Here is a 26,896-nt window from a genome sequence, read left to right on the forward strand (position 1 = left end):
TCCTCCTGACCACCAAGTACCATCCTCTACCTCGACCAAGCACAACCTTCTCTGTGCCTTGGCAGTAGAACCTATGCTTTTCAAACAGAATATTCCAAATTCAATCCCTTGTATCTCAAGGTATGGCTGTCGGGTGTCTTCCTGTCCAGTCTACAGTAGCTTGTAAGGTGGTAGGCAAATTGGAACACGTTCAGAGAGGTGGGTAAGAAAAATGGTTAAGTTGGTATGGAAAACGTGGCCTATGGGGAAAGGTTGAAGGAACTGGATATGTTTACGCTGGATAAGAGAAGACTGACAGGCAGCTTGATGCAACTCTTCAAAACTCCAAAGGGCTGTCACTGTTAAGTTGTGGGTGAACATATCAGATGACACAGCGATTCTTCAGACAGCTCTTGTTTATTCACAGGCCAGAAGTGAACTGAAGGGTTCAGCCAACCTGCTTATATAGAGCTCAATGACAAAGCAACAGTAACAACTTTCTGTAACTATCCAATCACTGAACGTCAGTTTCAATTCCTTATTTGCATATGCAGACCTGAGTGAAAACTATCTACAGTATCCCCCTGCTGGCCCAGGGTGAGAACTTCAGTACATAACAGTCACAAAGATGATTAGGCTCTGTTATGCATTATACTTTTAAAGCACATTCAAAGCCTGTTTCCCCTCTCAAATAATTTTGGGCACTGTAGTTTATTAAGGGGCTGCTGGGAATTGTAACTCTGTGAGGCGTAAGCTACAGTACCCAGAATGCTTTGAGGGAAAGGATGAGTTTTGAATGTGATCTAAAGCTATATAGCATGTGCACCTTCTCTGCTGCTCCAGGTAACTGGGTTCAAGTTGTAGCTGATAGAATTCAGTTGTACAGTAGGGGAAACATTTTAAGGACCTAACATTTAAAAGCCCTGAAGTAAGGTTACCAGACGTCCCCGTTTTCCGGGGACAGTCCCCGGATTTACAAATCAGTCCCCTGATAAAATTCATCTGTTTAGTAGGAAGTTGAAAAGTGTCCCAGGATTCATTGAAAAAAATCTGGTAACCTTACCCTAAAGCCCTGAACGGCCTTGGCCCAGTATACCTGAAGGAGCATCTCCACCCCCATCATTCTGCCTTGACACTGAGGTCCAGCTCCGAGGGCCTTCTGGTGGTTCCCTCACTGTGAGGAGTGAGGCTACAGGGAATCAGGCATAGGGTCTTCTCGGTAATGCCCCCCCCCCCCCGTGGAACGCCCTCCTATCAGATGTCAAAGAAATAAACAACTGTTTGACATTCAGAAGACATCTGAAGGCAGCCCTGTTTAGGGAAGTTTTTAATGACTGAGGTTTTAATGTATTTTTAATCTTTTGTTGGAAGCTGCCCAAAGTGGCTGGGGAAACCCAGCCAGATGGGCGGGGTATAAATAAATTATTATTGTTGTTGTTTAGTCGTTCAGTCGTGTCCGACTCTTCGTGACCCCATGGACCAGAGCACGCCAGGCACTTCTGTCTTCCACTGCCTCCCGCAGTTTGGTCAGATTCATGTTTGTAGCTTCGAGAACACTGTCTAACCATCTCGTCCTCTGTCGTCCTCTTCTCCTTGTGCCCTCCATCTTTCCCAACATCAGGGTCTTTTCCAGTGAGTCTTCTCTTCTCATGAGGTGGCCAAAGTATTGGAGCCTCAGCTTCACGATCTGTCCTTCCAGTGAGCACTCAGGGCTGATTTCCTTAAGAATGGATGCGTTTGAAATTATTATTATTATTATTATTATTATTATTATTATTATTATTATTGGTGAGGGCGCTTCCAGGGAACCTGATTCTTGAACATTTGTCCTGATTTGTTTTCATTGGAACGTTGGCTGTTTAAATCAATCTTCTTTCTGAGTTATTTGTGGGAAGGCTAGAGGACGATGTGTAAAAGCACATGCCGTTCCCTGCTTTTCAGGGCATTTCCCCCTCACTTTTTTTAACCACAAAAAAATTGATCTTTTGGGGAAGTGGGGTTTAATTGCGTAACCTGAACTGGCTGGCATGTGATTGCATCCCAACTGAAAATGGTAGTGGTCTGCAAGCATCCTATGTGTAGCTTAACAATGGAATCAATTATCAGGATGTTGACACTTTTAAAAAAAAGAAAAATTAAAAACAGCATTATAGTGTTATAATGATATAACACTCTTTTATCTATGTGGTACCCACTAATGGGTTATACATTATAGTAAAAAATGTATTTTAGTACTGTTTAAAATAAATATTTGCCTTTATTATTATTTATTACTATCATTAATTAAATTTCTATACCTGCCTTTACCCAAAAATTTCAGGGCAGTTCACAATATAAAATTAGAATATAAAAAAGACGCAAAATACATAATATAAGTAAGAACAGAAACAAACCAATAACACACACACCCTTTCACAACACATTTAAAAGGGCATTGGATGTCAGTCGGCCAAAGGCCTGGTTTTCATGGTGTGATAAAATGCCGTTCAAGTACAAAGGTCCTAGTGCATCTATGTGCTGAGCTTCAAGTGACCATGTGACCTACTCTCAGCAGCTGTGTCATGCTCAGTTCACTAGTGTGAATGGAACGTAGAGGGGTTCACATGTACAGGAACTGTGCAGTACTCTGGACAATAAGGAGCCTATTGCAATTCTGGTTGTAGCTTACGATGGAAGATCAATGCTTGGGTAAGGCCAGCAGCCCCCAACACCTCTTACTGGATGTTGTAGTGCAGAACAGGGGAATACAGTGGTACCTCGGGTTAAGTACTTAATTGGTTCCGGAGGTCTGTACTTAACCTGAAACTGTTTTTAACCTGAAGCACCACTTTAGCTAATGGGGCCTCCTGCTGCTGCCGCGCCGCCAGAGTCCGATTTCTGTTCTTATCCTGAAGCAAAGTTCTTAACCTGAAGCACTATTTCTGGGTTAGTGGAGTGTGTAACCTGAAGCGTATGTAACCCGAGGTACCACTGTATGCTTCTTCTTCTGGGGAAAGTAGGTAGGCAAACAAACCCCTGTGTTGCAAAGAGAACATCAGCAATATCAGCATGGTGGGAGGATATAGAATTGCTTCATAAACCCATCTTGTTTTGAATGAATGTACGTAAATGAAAACATCAAATGCTGTGAAACAGTGCTCATGTAATAATATAGTCACTGCATATATCCTCCCACCATGCTGACGAAGAATTCTACGAAACAGTAGTCAATATCCGGAATTACTGTTCAGTGTTGGACATCATATTTGCTGAATACACAAAGCTTCACAGCTTGTCTTTCATCGTACAAAGTCTGGTACATCGCGTGATTTCAAGATTTTCAGAGACTTTGAGACTAAAGATTTCATTTTGTACTTGTTATGGTTTTGAAGGAATTCTATAAAGACTGTCTATTGTGTATGTACATGGTCATCGTGTTGCCTAGATATTGCTGATATTCTGGAGAAAGGCAAAAGGACAGTAGAAATGTGGAAATGGTTTGTAATTACACCACTGATACGAATACGAATGCAAGCATTGGTATATACAGCATCTCTCTCTAGTGTGGAGCATCTATCACCTTTCCGGTGTGTCAGACAAAGTGATTGAAGCCTGATAACAGCAGGGGCGGAGGAAGGTGGGTGCGGTGGGGGAAGTCTGCCCCGGGTGTCACCACTGAGGGGGGTGACAAAATGCCGGGTGACACTAACTGCGAGCCTGCAGCACGCCAGAGCCACGCGCCTCTCCTGGGAGTGACGCGGTGGCTTGGGTGACCGCAGGCTCCACGCTGCTCCAAATGGTCCGTCCGCCGCCTCCCCCTCAGTTGTAGGGCGGCTGAATGGGAGGAGGCAGGCAGACTCCTCGGAGGGCCCGTCCCGGCTTGCCCTGCCCCATGGGCAGCTGGCCCCGCCCCTGGGCGCAGGGCATGCACGCCGCCCCAGGTGCCCGATCGGCTTGCTCCGCCGCTGGCTAACAGACCTCTTGTTTATCCAGAGAGTTCTCCATAATTTAAAAAGCATGCTTCTTTTTGTGTTCACTGGCCCATCGGGGCATATTACTTCTGCCTGTTTCCTTGTCTCCTGTTTGAACAGCTAGTATGAAAAGCAGCCTCGTAAAAACCCTGCCATAAAAGGTTTCCTATCTGTGGGTTGCTGGCCTCTTTCATTACAGTGATCAGGCCCTTATCTTGGATATCACACCTTGGAGTTCTACAGAACTCAGAGCATGGAGATAGGGGCAGAGGGCAGAGCAGTTGGAGGCAAGAGGGAAGGGAAGGCTATAAATAAGAGCTTTCCCCAGGATGGGATAGCTCAGTCGGCACAGCATGAGACTCTGAATCTCAGGGTTGTGGGTTTGAGCCTCACGCTGAGCAAAACGTTCCTGCATTGCAGGGGGTTGGACTAGATGACCCTTGGGGTCCCTTGCATCTCTACAATAAACATTTTCAATCTTCTTTAAATGTATGTTCTTCTTGTTCCCTTATTCTATATGTTAGATCTGCAAGCTGCGCATATTTCATCAGTTTATGTTTCCATTCTTCTTTAGCTGGGACCTCGCTCCCTATTTTCCAGGGACATCACTGATTTAGAGAAGTCGTCCCAGTTTCTGATTTGATTGCAGAATGTCCCACTTTTCCTTGGGAGGTCCCTATTTTCATTGGAGAAATGTTGGAGGGTAGGTTCCCAGCGCCAGAGGTGGGCATGTGGGGGCAGAGAGTGGAGGGCGACATGTGGAGGACACAACAGGACAGACACACATCCTCCCAATCCACTCAGTCGCTCTAATTGGAAGTCACATGCCTGTTGCGTCCTCCTGACGCCCTGCCAGCCCCACGCTGCTTCGCGAGGCTGGGATGTGGGATCCGATTCACAAAGCAGCGCAGGGCTGGCAGGGGCAGCGCAAGGAGCAGAATGTGCCCTGGGGGAAACTGTGCCAGTGGCAATGCTCTGCCCACGCTTTTCACCACACGAGTTCTTGTTGATGAGTGAAGGGCACTCTGCACATTCTCAGGAACACTCTCCATCTGGTATTCCAGACTGTGAATGAGGGAGCCTGGATGCCAACCAGAGGGCACCAGAGGGTATTGTTCTCCCTACACTCCTCGTTTACCAGAAATCGGGATAAAATCCCCCCACCTCCTTTTGTCAAATGCCCAGATTCACTTCTTTATTTCTCTGTTTGTTCATTTCCCCTTTACATTATGCAGCCATTTGTCTTCCTGCTTAGTGAAGCAACGAGTTGCGGTGGAGGGAGCATGCCTGGCCGGTTGCCAGCTTCCACAGTCAACTTCTTGGGCTTTTTTTCATTACTCCTGGACATGACTCGAAGAGACACGCCTTAGCAATCCAGGTGTGGCTGCCATGAGCTCACCTGGCATAGGCGGGACGGGACGACCATTAAAGCAACAGCACCCTCAAGGCACTCATATCTTCTCACACTTTCCCTTTGCCACACTTCGGAGTGAGTATATCACAGAAAACAGCTGCTGCAGCTTAGGTAATGGAATGATTCTTTCTTTCTTTCTTTCTTTCTTTCTTTCTTTCTTTCTTTCTCTCTCTCATTCTCTCTTTCCCTTTTTTGTTTTCCCCCTGTTCTTCACTTACGGTTGCAACTTTTTTCCAACGTCCCATATTAAGTTGCATAATATCTGTCCCACTATGATATGTCATGTCTGATGGATTGGAATGTAAAATGCGGTTTCCTCCATCCATTTTTTTCTTGTGACTGGTTTGAGTCCAGAGATCTAGAAGACGGTGATAAAGAAACCCCCAAACCCTGCAGAATCCTTTCGGTTCTAGAGCAGTCACACTCTTCATTATGCATGTAGCATGCAAAACGTACGTCAAAGAACTGAAGTTGCTTGTTTCGACTCTTGACCTCACTTTTCTCTTCTACCTTTGCAAGTGCTGTTGGCACAGGGCGGGAAGGACAGCCTGGTTGCACCTGGCCTTTATTCATGGAGCAAACTGGATAATAGGGGTTGATGTGCAGAGGAAGAGTTAAGTGGGTTTTGGCTTGTCGGGGGAAATTGTGGGGGATCCTGCTTACTGCTGGACAGGGTGAGCCCTGACACTAGCTATGAACTTCCAAAACCTGGGGTGCTTTAGTATCAGGGATTTAGTATGGAATTGTCATGCTTTGTTGGCTCACTTTTTATGGGGCATCCACATGACACCATCGTCCTGTCATTGTCATCCTGTCTTTTCTCAGGGTTCTTCCAGATGATGTTTATTGAACATTTGCTTAGATTTTCTTGCACAAAGCTTATGTGGAGGGTAGACTATGCCTAGTCTTTTTTGAGCATTCCTTTTGATTTGTTTGTAGGGAGATTAAGTGTTCATCCTGATTTGTCTGTGCAGTGTTTATATGTTTTCCCGCAAATTATTTGTTCCGCCCACACTTTTCATTGCATTTTCCCGCCATTTTCCTAACAATGAAACGCCTGCAGTTGTTTTCTGTTTGAAGTGAGTTTGGCTAAGTAAGCACTATAACTTTCCAGTACATTTGAAGCACGTTTTCGCTGAATGAATTCTGGGCACTGCAGTTTACCTGTCACAGAGCGACAACTCCCAGCAACTCTTAACTCTGTGAGGGGCAAACTACAGGGCCCAGAATTTTGTGAGGAAAAATATATGCTTTAAATTTACACTGTGTATGGGCCCTTAGTTACATAAGAGTGCTAAAGTGCTGTAATCTACTTTAATCCAAACACCATGCCTTTAAAGCTTTCCCTCACACAAATCCTAGGAACTGTAGTTTGTTAAGGGTGCTGGGAACTGTAGCTCTGTGAGGAGTAAACTGCAGAGTCGCTGATTGCAAAAAAGGGAAGGCTGGAGGGTCATGGAAATCATGGCCTAGATAGGGGAAATGGAATTAAAGGGCTGCAGACAGGACCAGAGTAAAAATAGACATGGGTTCTTTGGATATGATACACTAGATTTTGATCCAAGCTTTGGAAGCTATTGAGAGCAATATTGCTGCATCAAACACTGACCTACAGTTAGGAAAGGGGGGTGGGATTTGTTTGCAAATTTGCGCTTCCAAAACAATATGAGAACCAAAGCACGGTTTTCCTTCAGACCTGGCCTGAATTTTGCAATGCAGTTCTCCAACTACAAGAACGTCTACAAAAATTCATGTTTCAGGGGGGTTGGGGGGGGTTGTTGATCTTGTTGGTGTTAATTTTTTTTAATCTATATTTTGGATCTTGTGATTTATGTGGAATTTTTCAGTTTGGTTGTGTACTTTTTGATTTTTAAAATGATTGTTAATGACTAGCTATTTAATTTTTTATACATTGTAAACCGCCTTGCACATGGTTTGAACTTTGGAAAGGCTGCAAACAGAAGAATAAGTGATTGATTGATTGATTGATTGATTGATTAGTGGGAATAACATGCTGAAATCCATGCTGTTACAAGAAAAAAATGCTCTCCCCCCCTTAAAAAAAATGCGTAGACGAGGAGAAATGTGTACAAATTTTCAACTTAAGACTTTAAAACAAACAAACAAATCTAGAAAATATATGTGTGAAAATGGAAAGAAGTGAATTGAAGATTGTATAAATAGAAACTGAGAGAAACTGACATTAATAACTTCATCCCTGTTTAACAGTGGGGGGTCAACGTTTATTCAAAGCTGACTATTTAGTCACTCTTTTTTTGTTCTTCCCGCTTGAAATTTGAGCTGCAAAAGCAAACAAGCCCATTTCCTTATCCTAGAAATAACGTGGGAAGGAAGGCCGGATCACAGATTACATGCTCCTTAATCATCATTGGGTTCCTTTGTGGCGCTCCTGGATTAAGAGGGTGTGCCAGGGAGATGGCGGGATACCGTTGCCATACTGAGGCTTGTTTGTTTTGACTATAGTAACAAGAAGCCATGTTACTAGTCACACAGCCTAATGTTAATATGCCTCACGGACTTGGAGACACAAAGCACAAAACGGTGTGACTTTAGAAAGGCCCAGGGTGATTGTCTGTAGTCCTCATGGCAGGAATTTGACCCTCCTATTAGACAGGTTGAGTCAGCCTCCTCAGGCAGTCAATTTGGGGCATCATGAAAGGGCAGCAAATGGTTGGTTAATTCAATTTATCCATATTATGTGTTTACTGCCAGAGAGGGCCTTCAGCCTCAGGTGCCAAAATAACATGGACAGCCAAGGACAGCTTAACTTGGAGTGGGGCTGGGGTCGCTTTACCTCAGGAAGCAAAATGTCTTGGCTGGTCCTGTTTGAAGGACTGGTAGTGTGAAAAGGGCTAGTAATAAGGGACAGGCATTTATAGCCTGCCTTTAAATTAAGAAAATGTCCAAGGCGACTCACAGTAAATATCATCTCTGCCCTCCCCCCATTTATTTTATTAACTGGTCGATGACACCTCTAGTAAATCACTAAACGCCTGGTAGTTAAAAAGAGCTTGTCTAGTATAGGGGCTAAGATTATTTGCTGGAAAATTTCTGGGTCAAATCTCACCCCACCCCTGAACTTACTAGGGGACTCCAGATAAGCCACTGTTCTCTCAGCTACCTATCTGCAATATGAAGATAATAATACTGGCATAACTTGCAGGACCGTTGTAAGGTTAACAGGAAATATGCCTATGAAGCATACTGAGCATTTACAAAATGTCTCCCATGAAGGCTCTGTGTTTCAAGCAACCTGGGCTCCCCTGCTCTTATTGTTGCTCAACTTTTCCCAGACATTTAATTCCTAAGTATGAATCTCAGGACATGGTCTGCTAGCTAAAAGTGGTGTGTGTTTTTCTTTCAAATAGATTGTGTAGACCAGGGATGGGGAACTGGATTCCTCCAGCAGGTCAGAGTCTGACTTCGCCAACCGCCCACCACGAGCCAGATTCTGACAACCCCACCACATACTCCATGTCCCACTTTTCACACCCACTTGTCAATCGCCTGAAACCATTATGACACGCTTCCGAACCCCACGAGCAAAGGAAGCGTTTCTTTTGCTAATCAATTGCTCTCCAAGGGGAGCTTGGGTTAGTCACTCTCTCCCAGCCTTGCAGGGTTCTTGTAAGAATGAAAATGGCGACATGCGGCCTTGAGCCCCTTGGAGGAAAAGTGGGGTATAAATGTTGTAAAAATCTTCTGCAAAGGGCTATGTTTCTACCTATTTTCTTTAGCTCCTCCTTGTCTATCTTGCAACATCATCTTCGTTTTACTATACAAAGCTCTTCAGATTTCTACTGTTCTCTTGCTCACTTTCTTCCCACTTTCCAGCTTTCTAACATTCGCACTACTCCATCTCCTCCTATTTATTTAAAGCAGCACCTGCGGCAAACTCATCTCCTTCTCACAGATTTTCCAAGAAAAGAGCTCATGGCCTGCAGCTTTCCTCCTTTCCATTTGTTTTTTTGCTCCTTATTGTCTGTCGCGATCAGATTGTGAGCCCGCAGGCAGCGCTCGTCTCCTTTCAGCTTCTGAACAGTGCTTAGCTGTTAAAAAGCTCTAGAAATAATACCAGGATTCCCTTACTGTTTAGCAGTTGAAGAGGCTCTGTGGGCAAACCTCTTGGGAGGAAGGTTTTGCCCCGCTGTTTTTTCCTCCACTTCCAGTACTGTGCTCAGTTGTTGTTTTAATTATGCACACATCAGTGACGTACGGTGGGAACTTCTCCAGTGTTTCATTTCTCTGTGGGAATGTTTTCCATTTCACAAGTTCGTTAGCAGCAATGAGCGAGTGCCAACCGCAAATAAAATTTGGGGCAAGTGTTTTGCTACAAGTAAATTAAATGGGTTATATTAGATCGCTCTCAGAGGCATCAGAAGAAGAATAAAAAAATCTGATGCAAATGGAAAAAGTTCCGACGTAGATTACTCTATTCGAATTAGTCTGATTTGCATAGGACAGGGGTCTGCAACCTTTAAGACAAAAAGAGCCACTTGGATCCATTTACGAAGAAAAGAAAACTGGGAGCCGCAAAACGCGTCATTATGAAAAAAACTTTTTTGTCACTTTTTTATTATTTCTTTGTTTGACCCCTCAGAATTACTCCTCCGCATAGAAATAAACGTTAAATTAACAAGTTACCTTTTTTGTGTGTGTGTTCTTCACTCCCCTTCAAAACAGTGACCAGCGTACATGCCCCTTACAATGTAGTGGGCGGGCGGGCGGGAAGGTGACGTCGGGACGGTGCGTGACTAACGCACGCACCGCCCCCATGCGACGTCACAGCCAGTACAGCACCCGCCACAGTGGGGAGTGTCGCGGTGCACAATGCGCCTCCTCCCCTCGCTAGTATCCGCCCCGGAGCCGCGGCAAAGGTGTAAAAGAGCCACATGCGGCTCCGGAGCCGCGGGTTGCAGACCCCTGGCATAGGAAATTGTTGTGGTTCAAAGTTTTCCAAAACAACAACAGCAACCCATCTACATTGGGTGTGTGAGGGTGTCTGAATTTTATTTATTCATTTGTGACGTTTAAATCCAGACTTTCCTCCAAGAAGCTCCCCAGAACAACCCTGAGAGATTGTGACAGGCTCAATGGGCAGTCGATGAGTCTCATGGTCTAATGGTGGGGGGAATGTTTGAGCCTGGGCTATCCCCCTCCTAGTGCATCATATGAACCAGTGCATCACCCTGGCTCTCACTCAGTCCCCAAATCATCCCAACCTTATTTTTAATTTGGTGTGTTGTTCTCAGAAAAAGGCTGGGGGGGGGTGACTGCTGTTCTATTGTAGTGATGCTGTGAAGCACTCCTTAGATCTTGGAGTAAAATCGTACTTTGACTCCCGAACGCCTTGGGAGTCAAACGTTCTGGCTCCTGAACAATCGAAAACTGAAAGTGATTGTTCCAGTTTTTGAACGTTCTTTTGGAAGCCGAACGTCTGACAGGGCTTTCACAGCTTCCTGCAGCCAATCAGAAGCCGCACTTTGGAAGTCAAACATTTTGGAAGTCAAACGGACTTCCCGAACCGATTCTGTTTGACTTCCGAGGTACAACTGTAATTGGAAATACCAGGGAGTGACTGTACCCAAGCTTGGTTTCTTTTGCATGGGAGAGCAGTGAAGTTGATGACCTCTAGGCTCCTTTCCAAGCTTAACATTCAATGAGATCTCACCTCACCTTCATCTGAAGATGTGCAATCTTTGCCAGCATCTGATGGGCATTCCAAAACACTAAGAGATCCCTAATAATTTCTAAACCATTAGCTCCTACCATTGAGGAGACAGTAGTCCATCCTGGACTATTAAGTAGAAATTTACCTATGAAAGGAACAGTCAAAGGTGTCTTCTTCTGTAGCCAGTATTAGATTTCATAGAATCATAGAATCATAGAGTTGGAAGAGACCACAAGGGCCATCGAGTCCAACCCCCTGCCAAGCAGGAAACACCATCAGAGCACTCTTTAAAAAGAAGAAGTTCTGTGCAGGCAGCAGGTTTGGGGGGGAGACTGTAGCTCAGGTTCAGTCCACCAACATCTCAAGGAAGGGCTGGGAAAGACTCCTGCCTGAGCCCTACACAGCTGTTGCCAGTCTGTGTAGACAACATTGAGTTTGATGGAGCAATGGTTAGTCTCTATGTAACACAGTTTCCTTTCTTCTTGGGTTGCTTCCAACGGTGCATGTAAAACAGATCGTTGGTATGGAAGGGGCAGGAGATGGGTCGTGTTTAAAAGAGGAACAAGTTCAAAAAAATGTGAGAACCTTTCTTCCCCACCCCCGATTGTGCAAATCCTTACATATCTATGTAAAATGGCACTAAGCCTTCTCCCAAATCAGAAACACGTGGGGGAGAAAGTCCTCTGAAATGCATTGATCTCTAGTTTCCTTTCCAGATAACAGGGGGACAGAAAGGAGCCGTTTTTGTTCACGTCCAACAGTTATATAATTCCCAGAGCATAACGTCCTGGCTATTCGTCAAGCCTTTTTTCATCTGCCTCTCTCATCAGCCTTCAGGGCAGTAAGTCAACAGTTGCTAGACATGACGTACGGCAGCAATTGCAGCCCTTACCTTCTCCCTGCCTTGAGCCTAAGCTATAAACTTAGCCTGACACCCATTTGTCTGTTCCTGAAAGGGCTTGCATCGGTAGTGGTGAAAGCTTTGGAGTATCTTAAGCAGGCTTGCAGAAAGTTAACTTTATGGGTGCGCCTGAGGTCCAACAAGGAAAGGAAGGTAAACAAAGAAATACATAGCGGCGAACCTTTCCACAGTTGTTCTGACCACCTGCAGAAGAGCATGGTGTTAGCTGATACGAGTTACATCCGGTTTGGATTACTGTAATGTGGTCTTCATGGGGCTGCCTTTGAAAAGTGCTCAGGAACTTAAATTGGCTCAAAGAGCAGCAGCCGGCTTGCTGACCAAGGCTGGTTATAGGGAGTACAGTGGTACCTCGGGTTACATACACTTCAGGTTACATACGCTTCACGTTACAGACTCCACTAACCCAGAAATAGTACCTCGGGTTAAGAACTTTGCTTCAGGATGAGAACAGAAATCATGCTCCGGTGGCACGGCAGCAGCAGGAGGCCCCATTAGCTAAAGTGGTGCTTCAGGTTAAGAACAGTTTCAGGTTAGGAACGGACCTCTGGAACGAATTACCGTATTTTTCGCTCTATAAGACGCACCAGACCACAAGACGCACCTAGTTTTTGGAGGAGGAAAACAAGAAAAAAAATATTCTGAATCTCAGAAGCCAGAACAGCAAGAGGGATCGCTGCGCAGTGAAAGCAGTGATCCCTCTTGCTGTTCTGGCTTCTGTGATAACTGCGCAGCCTGCATTCGCTCCATAAGACGCACACACATTTCCCCTTACTTTTTAGGAGGGAAAAAGTGAGTCCTATAGAGCAAAAAATACGGTATGTACTTAACCTGAGAGACCACTGTATACAACTGCCTTGCTAGAACAGCTCCACTGACTACCCTTCAGTTTCCAGGTGCAATCCAAAGTGCTGATTATTACCTATAAAGCCCGAAATTACTTAAGTGCAAACATATTAAGTCCAAAGATTACATTTGCTCACCTGAACCTGCCCAGGTTTTGAGATCTTCAGGGGAGGCCCGTCTCTTGGTCCTGCCCCTCTCACAGGCATGTTTGGTGGGGATGCAGGCAAGGGCCTTCTGGGTGGCTGCTCCCAGTCTCTGGAATTCCCTCCCTGGAGAAGCTAGACTGGTCCTTACTGTCCTTCTGCCACCAAGTTGAATACCTTCTTGTTTTAATTAAAGAACTGGTGCCGTGCTGCTTTTATTGCAATTTGTAAGCAGATTTTATATGTGCATATAGTTTTAATTTTATTAATGTTTAATTGTTTTTTCAGTGGTAGTTCTTTCTGCTTTTAGCAATTCTTGTTTTTATCTGTAAGTTGCCCTGAGTCCCATCAGGGGAAAAGGTGGAGCATTAGTAATAATAATAATAATAATAATAATAATAGGAAGAAACAGCAGAGTTTGCGGTGGGGGAGGGTTTTAGTGGGAAACCACAAAAGTGTACTTTTACCTGACTATTACATTCTCAACCCTGCCCTCTACTGACTGGAGCCATTCAAGGTTGATTATACCCAACAGAATTAAACCTGTGGGCCGGAGGTTCCTGGCTGCTAATCTATATATTTTCCTATCTGTGCTATGTTTTTGTGTATCAGTGCAATTGCCCATTTTTGCTGCTTTACTGTCTTCAGCCCTTCCCAGAGTTGCCCTTTCCTTTCTGTGCCTGTTAATAAAACTGGCCTCTATTCTCCCTCCACTTGCAAGGAATCACAGTTGTTATAGCATGGGTATGCAAACTAAGGCCCGGGGGCCGGATATGGCCCAATCGCCTTCTAAATCCGGCCCGCGGACAGTCCGGGAATCTGTGTGTTTTCACATGAGTAGAATGTGTCCTTTTATTTAAAACGGATCTCTGGGTTATTTGTAGGGCATAGGAATTCGTTCATTTCTCCTCCCCCCCCCCCAATATAGTCCAGCCCCTCACAAGGTCTGAGGGACAGTGGACCCGCCCCCTGCTGAAAAAGTTTGCTGACCCCTGTGTTATAGCTACATTTGTTAATAAAACTTTGGGCTCTGCATCTATTGTTTCTACTTTGCTCAAGGACTCCATGTCTTTTCTTTAAAAAAACAAACCTGTTTTCTTCCCCACCAGCACTGCCTGGAAGAAATGCACTGGTGACTGTCATTCTTCTGCTTACAGTTAAATAAGTAATCTCCCTTTCTCCCTCTCTGCCCCATTACCTGCCGTTCTGAAACTAAAGCACATTACTAGAGTGCTCATAACCATTTATCTTCTGTTTTAACATTCTGTTTGCACAGGTTTTCTCCTTTGATGCGGTAGGCTCCAGGAAAAGTTTGCAGGTGTTTGCAACATCTCAGCGGCTCAGAGAGAGAGAGAAGATAAACAATCCTTGAAGACTTCACACCCAAAGGATGTCAAGGGTGATGCCAAACCACGTGCTTAGGGTCGGACAGACAATATGTGTTTCGTCCCAAGAAGACCACGCTCGCTTGCAGCCTAATGGTTATTCGCCTTGCCACACTTCGCCATCGCAGTATTTATACTATTCTGTAGAAGGCTGGGACAGACAGATCTCATTGACCCAAGGCAAAGGAGGTCCACTGCCCAGGATGGAACTCTATGACTCCTGTAAGCCGGCAGAGGCCACACCTATGAAATCCCCAAATTTGGGGGATAAATGTCTGCCAGAGGAGCCGACAGAAACGGGCAATGACAGCTGCCCAGAATTCTCTCCCACTTTGGATGTGTCCATTGATAAACTGAACCGCCTGATCTTGGAAATTGACCCCACTTTCCAGCCTCTCCAGCTGAATCCGATCCAAAGCCAGAGTCCTAACCAAGCTGTTCCACAAAGCAGCACAGCAGTGGCCCCAAAACAGGAGCCAGAATCCCCAGGTAAGGTGTGGAATTCATTGAGTTACAGGGCTCAGTCTGCTGAGCTGATGAGAGGGTCAAATCACCGAGGGTTGACCTTTCTCCCTGTTGCCTGCCCCCATTAGTGAGCAAAGTGCAGAGAGCCAGTGTGGTGTAGTGGTTAAGAGCGGTAGTCTCGTAATCTGGGGAACCGGGTTCGATTCCCCGCTCCTCCACATGCAGCTGCTGGGTGACCTTGGTCTAGTCACACTTCTCTGAAGTCTCTCAGCTCCACTCACCTCACAGAGTGTTTGTTGTGGGGGAGAAAGGGAAAGGAGAATGTTAGCCGCTTTGAGACTCCTGAAGGGGAGTGAAAGGTGGGATATCAAATCCAAACTCTTCTTCTTCTTATTATTATTGCGTGATGTCCCTCAGAGGAGCTCTCACTCTCCCAAATCGCTGGAAACTTAGCTCCCACCCAAAAACAACTTCCATAAACCTGTAGTGGTGAATGTTTCACCATTCTGACAAACAGCAGATGCGGTGACGAATCTGTGACTGAGCTCAGGGCCAAATCAACCACGAGGCTAATAAGTAGCCTTAAGCCCTCCTAATTATTTTGGCTTTCAATTTCCCAGCTCAGCCAATGAAGTTGAGCTTCCCTGGACTAGTCACCTGCCCTTAGGCTTTCCTTCCTCATAGGTTGCTGTGTCTGAGAATAGCAGAAGGATAGGAAAGCTGATAGTCTTCTACAGTAGTACCTCTGGTTACGTAAACTTCAGGATGCAGAAGCGGCAATACCAGAAGTATTTGACTGGGTTTCGCCACGCATGCATGCGCAGAAGCGGTCCTCAGGTTGTGGAAACCTCAGGATCTGACCAGACCTCCGGAACGAATCCCGTCCACAACCGGAGGTACCACTGTATTAGCCTTTGGTCTTCCATACCTTTAATCTAGGCTTGACCTGAGTTGTATTTCTTCAGACTGTAGATGGGGACCTCATTGATTGCTCCACCACAAATGCGCGCACACACACACACACACAACCACTAAGGTTGCCATATTTAAAACAGTGAAAATCCAATGTTTTTAGCCAATGTTGTTGAGCAAATTTTCAAAAAAAAAGAGAGAAGCTTTTGAGCTATTTTTAAGGAAAATTCTGGGAATTGTAGCTCTGTGAGGAGAAGTCTCAGTGGCCTTAACAAACTACATTTCCCAGGATTCTTTGGGGCAGGCCATGCCTGTTTAAAATGGTAGGAAGCTGCTTTAAATGTGCAGTGCAGATGGGACCTTTGACAAAGTTCAGTTCAGATGATGTTCATCACCTCACTGGCAGTTTGTGACCACTAGGCGTATGATGCATCCATTGACTTGTTCTAGTTTGTGGTGTTTCTCCCCTCTCCCCAATCTAAACTCCATATGATTGTTCCCTCTAACACACCTGATTGATTTTTCTTGATTGGATTAGATGTGCCAGTTAAATGCAGCATCGTGTGTTTTGCCCATGACATGGGCTGGGGGTGGGGAGGAGCCTGTTGAGACAAGTCTGCTTAGTCATTTTTTAAAAAGTCAGTGGTGATGTCTCAGAGGGTGTTCCCTGTGATGATTGCCAAGGGCAACATGAGATTAACTGTCGTCTCCCCCACAGATTTATCTTTGAGCTGCAATAACCAAGCATGTCAGGAAACTAGGAATAAATTGCTTCTTTCCATCCCACACTCTGCTTTTTTCTATGTTGCTGGAAAGGTTTGCACACACAATAGATATTCTTATCTAAAATGGAAATGTAACCAATGATGTCTCAGCCCACGTCACAAGATTTCCTGGGTGATATCCCAGAACCCACTTGGCAACACCCAGGAAATTCAGGAAGCCACGGGGCACTGCATAGTTTATCATATAAAGCCCAGCCTAAATGGTTTGGGACCAGAGAATTTGAAGGCCCCCTTCTTCCTGCATGAACGCGCTCATCAACTGCAGTCATCTTCAAAGGGAGCACCTACTCTGCACTTTGCCATCAAGGCAGGTGTCTATGGCAGGGATGTAAGACAGGGCCTTTGCAGTGGTAGCACCTTAATTGTAAGACTCTGTACCAAGGAAGATTAGACCTGCTCCTTCTCTGTTGTCCTTTAGGTGGGAGTTTAAGACATTTTTGTTCTGGCAGGCTTTTAAATGTGTTGTTATATGGTTCACTTATCAGTTTTATTTTGGCTTTGTGGGGGGTTGGACTAGATGACCCTCAGGATCCCTTCCAACGCCACAGTTGGGAAATCCAGCCAGATGATGATGATGATGATAATACATTTCTATGATTCTGTGACTGCCACTCTGGCAGATGGCTATCATGCTACCACTAGGTGCTTGAACCAGCTAACTGCCCATTAGAGCTTTCTGGTCCCCATCGATGATGACCGTGTCATGCTAAGCCTGAAGGAAAGGCAGAGACACATTGCATAACAAGGCAGCATGACTCACACCACCCTGCTAGGTTTTGTACTTTGGCACTACTTTCAGAGTACAAAATACAGACACATCGCATCATTTCACAAAGGGTGTGCACAGGTTATAAATTGCTGTGTTGTCCTCTTGCAAAAAGCATGCAATTGGCTACCAGGAGAGATTTACAAGTGGGAATTGCGCACCTAGAACCCTGTTGGGCAACAATGGGCAACCTGTGGTCCTCCTCATGTTGCTAGACTACAACTCCCATCATCCCTGATCATTGGCCATCCTAGCTGGAACTCATTAGAAATTGAGTCCAACAAGCATATGGAAAACCGCAGGTACCCCTTCCCTGCTATTGGAGAAAAAGCAGCTTGTGAACTTTTTTTGAGGTGGGAAAAACAGAGGATTTGTAAGTAATAGGTAGTTTGTCTCTCTATTTCAGTGTTTCCCAAACTTGGGTCTCCAGTTGTTGTTTTTTGTACTACAACTCCATCATGCCTAGCCAGCAGGACCAGTAGTCAGGGAAGATGGGAATTGTAGTCCAAAAACAGCTGGAGACGCAAGATTGGGAAACACTGCTCTGTTCTGTCAGGTTCTGTCTTCCTCCTTCCTCTGCCCATGTGAGGATAATTGTACTGACCAAACTTGAATGAAATAATATGATTCTGCAGGCTGGGACTGATGGGAGTTCGGCAATGTCTGGAGGGCTACAGGTTCCACACAAGTGGCTATATGTGAAGTACTTAGAGCACTCAAAAAGTGGTTATACAAAGTGGTTAGAACTTTGCCTCCTGTTTAACACAATTCCTTCTCTTTCTGTATACTTCCACAACAACTGAAAAAATTAACATCTTCAGTGCAGATTACAGCTGTCAGATTGCAATCTAATCTCTAGAAAGAGATAAACTGCAGTGGAGAGAAAAGATTGAAATAGGAAGCCTTCCAGAAGAATTGGGCAAAGAAAAACGCTGGGAGTTTTTGTTCCTCTATGTCCAAACTGAACAAATGTGTCACACACTTGTTAATAAAAGCAAACTTGTTCCCACCCCCCCACGCACGAGGTTATTCCTCCAGGGTTGGTAAAGTGGCACTAATATTATGCAAATCCTGCACAAACTCATTGATGCTGTGATAGTAAAGATCCCCATTTTATTTTCTTTTTAAGGAAACCTTTATGTATATGTACATAGTTGTGTATAACAAGGTTGGGGAACCTGTAGCCCTCCAGGTGTATTGGACTCCAATGACATATGTCAGAATGGCCTGTGATCAGGATGGTGGGAGTTGAAGGCCAACAGCATATGGAGGGTGACAGATTTCTCCACCTCTGGAGAATATCAGAAAAAGATATTTCAAGATCATTGCCAACACTGAGGTGTGGTTTTGCCTCTGATGTATTCTTGGGGAGTCACCAGATGTTTTTCATCTGGAGTCAGGTACAGACAGGACCTATGAGAAAAACTAAAGCATCAGCCACACCCTCCCATACAGGTGCCAACAAGTAATGGGCTCAATGATCATCACTGGAATGACTCTATATAACCCGTGTTTTGGCAGGGCTGTTTGCCTTCCAGATCCTGGAGGTCGTTGTACCTGGAAAGGGAAAGTACCTGGAATTAAGCCAGGAGTGACCTTTGATCTCAGTTTGCTGCTTAAAAGATTTATATACGCATTTCAGGGTCGTTGCCTTCACAAGCAGGGTACAAAATAATTCCACAGCAAACTTTTAAAGCCTATTAAAAGCCACATTACATTCCTTAAAATGGGCAGTAAAACTCAACAATTAATTAAACCAGCTGATAAATTCTTTGTAAAGTCACCCGTGAAATGGCTGTAAGCAATTCCATTAATATGGGGCCATCACTGAGAAGGCACTGTCCCTAGTTCCTGTCAGCCTAATGCTTCTTATTGACAGCCCAGATGGATTGCCCCATACCCCACTCATTCTTGTTTAGTTCCCTGTCTTTTTTCAGACCTCAAAACCTAGACTTATTTATTGAGCAAAGAGAGAACTGAATAGGAAAACGAAAGTAACCGCAAGAACTGTCTGAAGGTGGAATCTTCAGCTCTAACCCAACAGAGTGAATGCACTTACTGTTTAACCCCATCATTTCCCATCATTACACTCTGCACATGCCCAGAGTCTTGCTCTTGGCTGCTTTTCTTACTGTGTGTATCCCAACACCAGGTCCTGGCACTGAAAACAGGTTCAAGGACAGAGGCCTGGTTTGAATGCGGCTTTGAAGAATCAGCAACTATAAACATTTGAGCGTCACTGTGCAGCTGCTTGCAGTTTGATGCTGTAGGGTTGAGCTGGTTGAAAGGGGTTGAGGCGTTTCTGCAACTGAGAGGTTTCCCCAAGATTTGTCCCGAGGCAAATCTAACTGCCTCTCAGGTAGTGGATGTACCTTAAACCAGAAGTTCTGTCCTCTGCCCCCAAGTCATCCTACTCTCTTGTTAGGAAAGAAACAATAACTTTCATGAAAGATCAAAGAGAACAATGGGGAAAGAAACAAAAAGAGTCCATTTTTTTAAGAGTAGAAGCAGCCTTCAAATTGGGTTGGGGAGGGGCAGCCAAATTTTGAGCTCTTGAGGAAGTGACTCACAGAGCAGGCAACCAAGGGGAGATGGGAGCACAGTTAATTCTAACATTTGCAGATTCCTCTTCGTGAAAATGGTTTTCCATATACATCGACTGCCTTTTCCTGGAGCCAGCCAGGATGAACTGATGAAAGCCAATTTTAACTCATGAGTTATTGCTGCAATCTGCTCTGATTGTATATTTTATCTTTATGAACGCTGTTTTTATTGTGTTATGTGAGCTGGTCTTTGACTGTAATAAATTATCTATCTATCTATCTAACTGCCTCTCAGAATTTGCTTTAAGGGTGAGAGTAGCCAGAATTTTCCCGCCCCTCTAGCATTTCACAGTTGCTGAAAGTCGAATTTGTGAAGGATGCTTTTCCTCACTCTACAGAGCAGTGGTGGTGGTGATTTTGCTGCAAGGATTGCTGAATCATAGAATTGTTCAGTTGCAAGGGGACCCCATCTAGTCCAGCCTCCTGCCATACAGGAATAGTGTGAAATAGTGTGAAGCTCTTTTTACAATGTTCTCTCTCTCTCTCATACACACACACGGTGCTTCCAGGGCAATTTACAAAAGTACAGAACAAAACACAAATATATATATAGATTTGAAAATATATATTGCTTCTTGGTGTAGCGAAACAGGTATATTGTTAAAAAAAAACCAGGGTTGGAGACTAAGCTTTGCTGAGCTCTATTTCATCTTGTCTGTTGCTCTTTTTTGCTTCTGAGGTTTTTGATGTTTCTTTCTGCCAGACATAAAGTACATCGAAATGACACCTGCCAGAGCAAAGTGCCAGGAGTCTCTGCAAAACTCAGCGAGTCCATCCAGCGCCCCACATTCCACGTCTCCCACAAACCACTGCCCTCTGTTCCCCCATGGAGGAACCCGCTCCAGTGGCCACATGACCTTCATGGTTGGCCACGATCCTGGTGGCCCCCAGTATCCCACAGGGAGGCAGTCGCCGGCTTGCATCCGAGTCTCTGAAAGCATCTCCATCCCGCAGCAGGACCAGAAGGGCTACGGGTCAACTTCCCTCCTGGCTTCCTCCCCAGGCTTGGAGAACTTACGGAAGCTGTCTCAGCATGGGAGGCTGATGCAGCGATGCAGCGAGGCATCTCTGCTGTCGACAAGTCCTGGGTCGGACACCAGCTACATTCTTGGAAGGTAAAGTTGTTGCTTGGGAATCCTTTGTACCTGATCTAGAAGTTAACTCATTCGGGTTTCTGTACCTTTATAACAGCAGTTGTGCAGAAGAGGGGCTTTCAGTAGATGGGAGCTTGTCATGCACATCTATTAAAGGTACAGAAGCTCTATCAACTGGGCACCACCCTTATACTAACTGATAATTATGGGAGAGGACTAGGAATTGAACGGAGTATCCTGGGGAAAAAGGGACTGGTTGAAATTCTGCAACCTTTTGTTGCAGATCCCTTGCCTACTTGCGATTTTTGAGTTTGGAAGATAAGAGGCGCCACATACTTTAAGACAGGGTAGCAAACAGGATCTGGTCAAAGAGACTGGATCCTGAGCTTCACCACCTCCCCGCAGGTCATTGTGACAGGTGGCTGGGACTGCACTACCTGTCAATTACCGTGGTGTAAAGTCACTAAGTTTCCAAGGAATGTGTGCTCTAAGCACACTCCCAATTCTTTTCTTTCTTTCTGCAGGCATAGTTTGTGACTTGATAGTGCCCTTCAGGCCATAAAGACCTGCAGGCCTTGACTTGGTGCTAATAGTTTTATGCCTCTTCCTTAATGCCTCCTCCTGTGTTTCCTTTCGTCTTTTGCAGCAGCTCCCAGTCACTGTCCAACAATGAGCCCGACACTCCTCAGACCAGGTCAACGGGAAGTCCTTCCTCTGTTGGATCCCTCAATGGTTCTTCCCTTGGTTCCTGGAGCTCAGGTTCCTACTATCCTGGTGTCAATTGCTCCCAGAAAGGGAATTCTCCCCTACCTCAGCCGTTTCAGAAGGGACAGACCCATAGCTGCTCTCCTTCACCCGTCAGAAGCTCCCCATCCCCTGTGCCCATTGTGCTTATCAACGGCCGTCTGGAAGACAGTGAGATGTCCTCCAAACTTTACAGGAATCACCCAGGTTCTTTCAAACAGAAGATGGTCCCACCCAGTTCTGGCTCATTTTCAGGTGCCAGCAGTTCCAACAAAACATCTTCAGAGAGCTCGCTCTCATCTTCTTCATCTCTGGACAGTAAGTCATCTGACCCCTGTGATTAGAACCTATATATATTTTAAATTTCAAAAGAACTTTGTTGCAAATGGGGCACATGGAAAGGATCAGTGCTTGGAATGTTTATTTGAAAAAAACAAACGAATTCAAGTTTGTCCCATTGAAAAGGAACCGGTTTGAGTTCATCCTTTAATTAAACAGTTCAAGTTCATCAAAATGAACTTTTTAGTTTATAAAAAGTTTGTCTTCAGCAAAATAAAATCCAACATTCAGAATATTACAAGCTGTTGTGCTCACGTAAGGGGTCCAAAAGCAAATTGGAGGCCACGCACAAGTAAAAAGATATCGCGACAGATAGAATGGTGGTGAAGCTTTCCCCAGAATTTTATTTCCATACTAGAAAAGGCTTGCCCTGTTTAATTTGTACCAGCCACACACATGTCAAAGGCACAATGCATCACAGGCTTTTTTCCTGTACTATTTGGTGCAAGCTACTCCTGTTGGAAGAGGGAAAATCCCTTTAGCACAGACAATACCAGAAATGCTGGACATTCCTTCCTTCTGATTGCTTAGCAGCAGTAATTAAGTGACTTGGAGATCTTAGCAACAGCAGCATCTCCGTATCTGCCTAATAAGCCTTAGAGCACAGCCTCCACTTTTTGCTTTCTAACTTTCTTTATTTAAAAAAATGAAAGCTGAGTATTCAGTCATACTGCAGAGGGTAGGGAGAGAATGAATGTGAAAATGAATTAGATACCTTTAAAAGATCTACCCTAAAATTAATTTACCTTTCGTTCACCCAGCATTAAGGGAACTACTTTCAGGTATAGTTCAGTCAATGGCTAACATCTTTTAACAATGAATTCAACAGGTTAATTTTTGTTCTGTGAAGAGGTAACTTTCCTCTTACAGTATTGCCATAAATCTGTTGTCTAGCCATTTCAATGGATGGTTCATTTCAAATAATGTGTCTTTCCCCCCTGGATCATTATGATTTCATAAGTCCCTTTCAGACCCCACTTAAGCCATCTGTTTTCCTAGCCTAAAATTTAAAGGAACAATGATTAGTCTCTCTGATCAGTGCAGTCGCTTTTTGGACATCGCTTCCAGCTTTTCCTGTATCCTCTTCCCTCTTGCAGGCTATTCCAGAGAAACCCAGACATCGATGAAGTTCGTGATGGACACCTCCAAGTATTGGTTCAAGCCTAGCATCACAAGGGACCAAGGTAAAATAAGTTCATGAGGGAGGTGAGGGAATAGCAGGGAATTTAAGAAACAGTGGGCGAAGCTGCAGCCATATTTTCTTCCTCTGATATAGCAGGGCCCAGGGTCATCCTTTTCAGTCACTTTTCCTAACTCGACTGGGCAGTCGGGGCAGGGGTGGGAAGGGTTAAGGATGCTCTCCTGAGCACTGCTTTCCCCAGCAACAGTGCCAGGTTTATGTATAGGCTAAGTAGGCTGAAGCCTAGGGCCTCTAAATCTAGGGGGCCTCACCAGCCTGCCCTCTCCCCAGTGCCACGGTCTCCCCTCTCCCAAAATTGCAAACCCAAGACTTCATGCAAGGGCAGGGCAACTCAGGCCTCTACATCTAGGGGGCCTCACCAGCCTGCCTGCTCCCCAGTTGTGAGGGTGGGGGTGGGGAGGAGCCTCGCAAGTGGAGTAGCCTAGGGCCTCTCTTCATTTAAATCCAGCCCTGCCCAGCAAATGCTACTACCCCTGCCCTGGCTTTACAAATCAGAGGTAAGCACAGGTTGGAGAACCTTCGCTTATTCTGAAAGTACCAAAGAGAGAAGAACACATGCAAGTCCACATATGCAAGAGAAAGGGAACCTATAGCCCCCCTGATGCTGATAGACTGCAACTCACATCATCCCAGGCCACTGGCCATCCCAGAGTCCAACAACATCTGGAGGTCCAACCACAGGGTTCTTGCAAGGATTACAATGAGGGCAGGGAACGTCAGTGCAAAGTGGCCCTCCAGGCTTCTCTATCTGGCCCACAGAACTCTCCCTATCTCCACAGCCCCTCCTCCCCGCACTGCCCCACACTGGTCTTGCTGTGCATACAAAGTGTTTTTGCCTGCAGAAATGTGTCCCTTGCATTTACACAATGAAATGTTTTGAACACTAGAAAGCACCATACACACTATTATTATTATTATTATTAATTATTATTATTAATCACAATATTGCCATCCCGCCTGCCTTCATAAAATAACGCCCTTCTTTGGTTATGGCGATGCTTTGCCTACTGTGTGCCGTTAAACAGCTGTCCAGATGCTAGCTGATGAACCTCCTGGCACTTTCATCATGCGGGACAGCACATCTTACCGCGGCTCGTTTGGCCTGGCCATGAAAGTCTTCGGCGGCAAAACAGGTACTGAGGCTTCCCTTTTGAGGGGGGGGGGGGAAGGGGTTGGTCTTGCTCAAGCAGGGGTGTGTGGTCAGTGGATTGTTCCCCTGGCACCTTCTTCCCAAAGCCCGAGAAGCTTCTGCCCGGCTTAGGGGGGAGGAGGCACGATGCTCATGTATGCAACATCACACCCCCCCCCCAAACCCCTCACAAGCTGGTCTTCTGGCCCTGTGTTCCCCTATGAAAAATTTCACAGCATACCACTGTGCTCAGGAGCTTCTATTGCAAGTCCCTGCAGGATTTTAATACCTGCCTCAGGGTTTACTGCCCTGAGGTTTCCAGTCTTAGTCTTGACAATATAGATAAAGGAAGGGGAACATAGAAAAGGAGATCTGAATACAGTGATACCTCTAGATACGAACGCGATCCATTCCGGAGCCCCGTTCCCATCTAGAGGTAAACGTATCTAGCGGTGGCATGTCTGCGTACGCGCACGTCGCATTTTGCCCCTTCTGCCCATGCGCGTGACGTCACTTTGAGTGTCTGTGCATGCGCAAACAGCGAAACTTGGAAGTAACGCGCTCCGTTACTTCCAGGTTGCCGCAGAGCGCAACTTGAACACGCTCAACTTGAAGCAAATTTAACCCAAGGTATGACTGTATGTGTCTTCCCCAAACTTCTGCTGGCTGGGGTGCACTTTAAAAACAATAATAAAAAAATAAAACTGGAACCACACATCACTCTTGCAACTGGAAAGATGTGGTTTTAGGGTGTGACTGTGCCTACTGTCTATGGTCACATCTGCACCACCCATTTAAAAATACATGGTTTTCTCAGAAGAATCCTGGGAACTGTAGTTCTTTAAGGGTGCAGGGAGTTGTAGTTTCTTTGAGGGTGAACTACTGTGACCTGGATTCTTTGGAGGAAGCCATGTGCTTTAAACGTATGATGTGGGTGTTGCCTGTGTGTCTCTGCACATAGGATATTACCTATGTAACTCTTGTTTTGCATTCAGGATTCCAACTAAACAGCTTACATTGAGAATGTATTTGAAATGGTATAACCTTTATTTCTATCATTTCTTTATAACATTTCTTTAAACAGATTTTAGGAACAGCTGTTAAAGTTGGTGGCAGATCACACGGCTCCTTTCACGAGAGACAATAAATTGTTGGGTTTAAAATAAAATGAAATCCATGTCTGTAAAACAACTGGGAGGTGGGAGAGCCAAATAGTAAATTCTCCCTCTCCAGCTGTTTTAATGTTGTACCACAGACATAGCATCAGTGATTAAAAAAAGAACAAAAGGCCAAGAATTTAGGAACAGAATATGCTTTGCTATGTTTGTTTGTTTTAATTTTTTGTTAAATGATACCACCTTTCTGTACAAAGAATACACAAAACAGTGTTCAGAAACTAATGGGTTTATTTACGAGCCACTACTTGTGATTTATAATTTGTAAATATATTTTTTTAAAAATGTGAAATAGCACTAAAATGAGTAAGGGGAAGGGGGTGGAAAGCGAAAGCAGAAGAGGATGCAAAGACACGAGCCAATTTTTAGAAGCCAGTTCAGTTTTTGCAAAGTCTCTGGTGCAAGAGTTGTATTTCAAATTCGTTTCAGCACTATTTGTTTTTGCTTCAAAGGGGAAGATGGCAGTGATCCCATCAGGCACTTCCTCATTGAGTCTTCTGCCCGAGGAGTACACCTTAAGGGCGCTGAAGAAGAACCCTATTTTGGTAAGACAGCCTTCCTGATGCATCTGTTTGTTAAATGTCACTACAGTTGGTTCAGGATTTGTTGTTAGGAAGCTGTGTGTTTCTGAAGTTACTGCATTTTGCTGTTAAGAAGAACCCAACGGGATCAAACCAAAGTTCCATCCAGTCCAATGTTAACACTCTTACTAAACAAGCCATTCTGCTTGTTCCCACTCTGGCTTTTGCTAAACATTTGGGGTGGATCTCCAAAGTAATGAGCTGGCTGGTTTCCAAGGACAGCAGCAAGATCTCATATTTACCTGTTTCTGGACAACCCTAGGAAGAGCAAGGATGGATATGAGACATGATAAACTCTGGTTTGTCTCGCAATGTCCCGAAAAAGACATGTTATCTCTGAAAACTGTTTTCTGTTAGTTCTTTGTTGGCTCCCCTATAACAATTTCCCTAGTTCATTAACAAACATTCAGTGCAGCTGAAACAAAATTTTAAAAATTCCTTCCAGTAGCACCTTAGAGACCAACTAAGTTTGTTATTGGTATGAGTTTTCGTGTGCATGCACACTTCTTCAGATACACATTCGGTGCAGCTGTTAATCAGTGGCAGAATGCAGGGGGGAAATGAGAATTTTGGCAGAGATTTCGGGTTCAGAGGTTTAAGAACACCGTGTACAAACCTCTTCCTCTACCTCTTTGTTACAGGAAGTCTCTCGGCGTTTGTATATCAACACACCATCATGCCTTTAGCATTGCCCTGCAGACTGGTTATCCCCAGCCAAGGTACGTTTAGGAACTGAAGCAAATAATTGCTGAAGCGCTGGAAGGAATAGTGTGC

At 44.9% G+C, this 26,896-nt stretch overlaps 1 protein-coding gene across 2 annotated transcripts in view; it reads left to right on the forward strand.

Annotated features, from left to right (window-relative positions):
• The first annotated feature begins 4,877 nt into the window (after positions 1 to 4,877).
• TNS4 (tensin 4) overlaps positions 4,878 to 26,896 on the forward strand; it is a 29,560-nt gene continuing 7,541 nt past the window's right edge. The window contains exons 1-8 of one of the 2 annotated variants that reach the window (XM_083408615.1): positions 4,878 to 5,454; positions 14,220 to 14,817; positions 20,563 to 20,974; positions 21,600 to 22,015; positions 23,134 to 23,220; positions 24,263 to 24,370; positions 25,994 to 26,086; positions 26,764 to 26,841. In XM_083408615.1, the coding sequence (XP_083264741.1) occupies positions 14,334 to 14,817; positions 20,563 to 20,974; positions 21,600 to 22,015; positions 23,134 to 23,220; positions 24,263 to 24,370; positions 25,994 to 26,086; positions 26,764 to 26,841 (1,678 nt within the window). In that variant the 5' untranslated portion in view covers positions 4,878 to 5,454; positions 14,220 to 14,333. Of the gene's footprint in view, positions 5,455 to 14,057; positions 14,109 to 14,219; positions 14,818 to 20,562; positions 20,975 to 21,599; positions 22,016 to 23,133; positions 23,221 to 24,262; positions 24,371 to 25,993; positions 26,087 to 26,763; positions 26,842 to 26,896 lie in introns of those variants that run through there. The other variant, XM_083408614.1, reaches the window with a different exon arrangement.

The sequence above is a fragment of the Podarcis tiliguerta genome, assembly GCF_965153285.1.
Source record: "Podarcis tiliguerta genome assembly, chromosome: 13".
Lineage (NCBI taxonomy): Eukaryota > Metazoa > Chordata > Lepidosauria > Squamata > Lacertidae > Podarcis > Podarcis tiliguerta.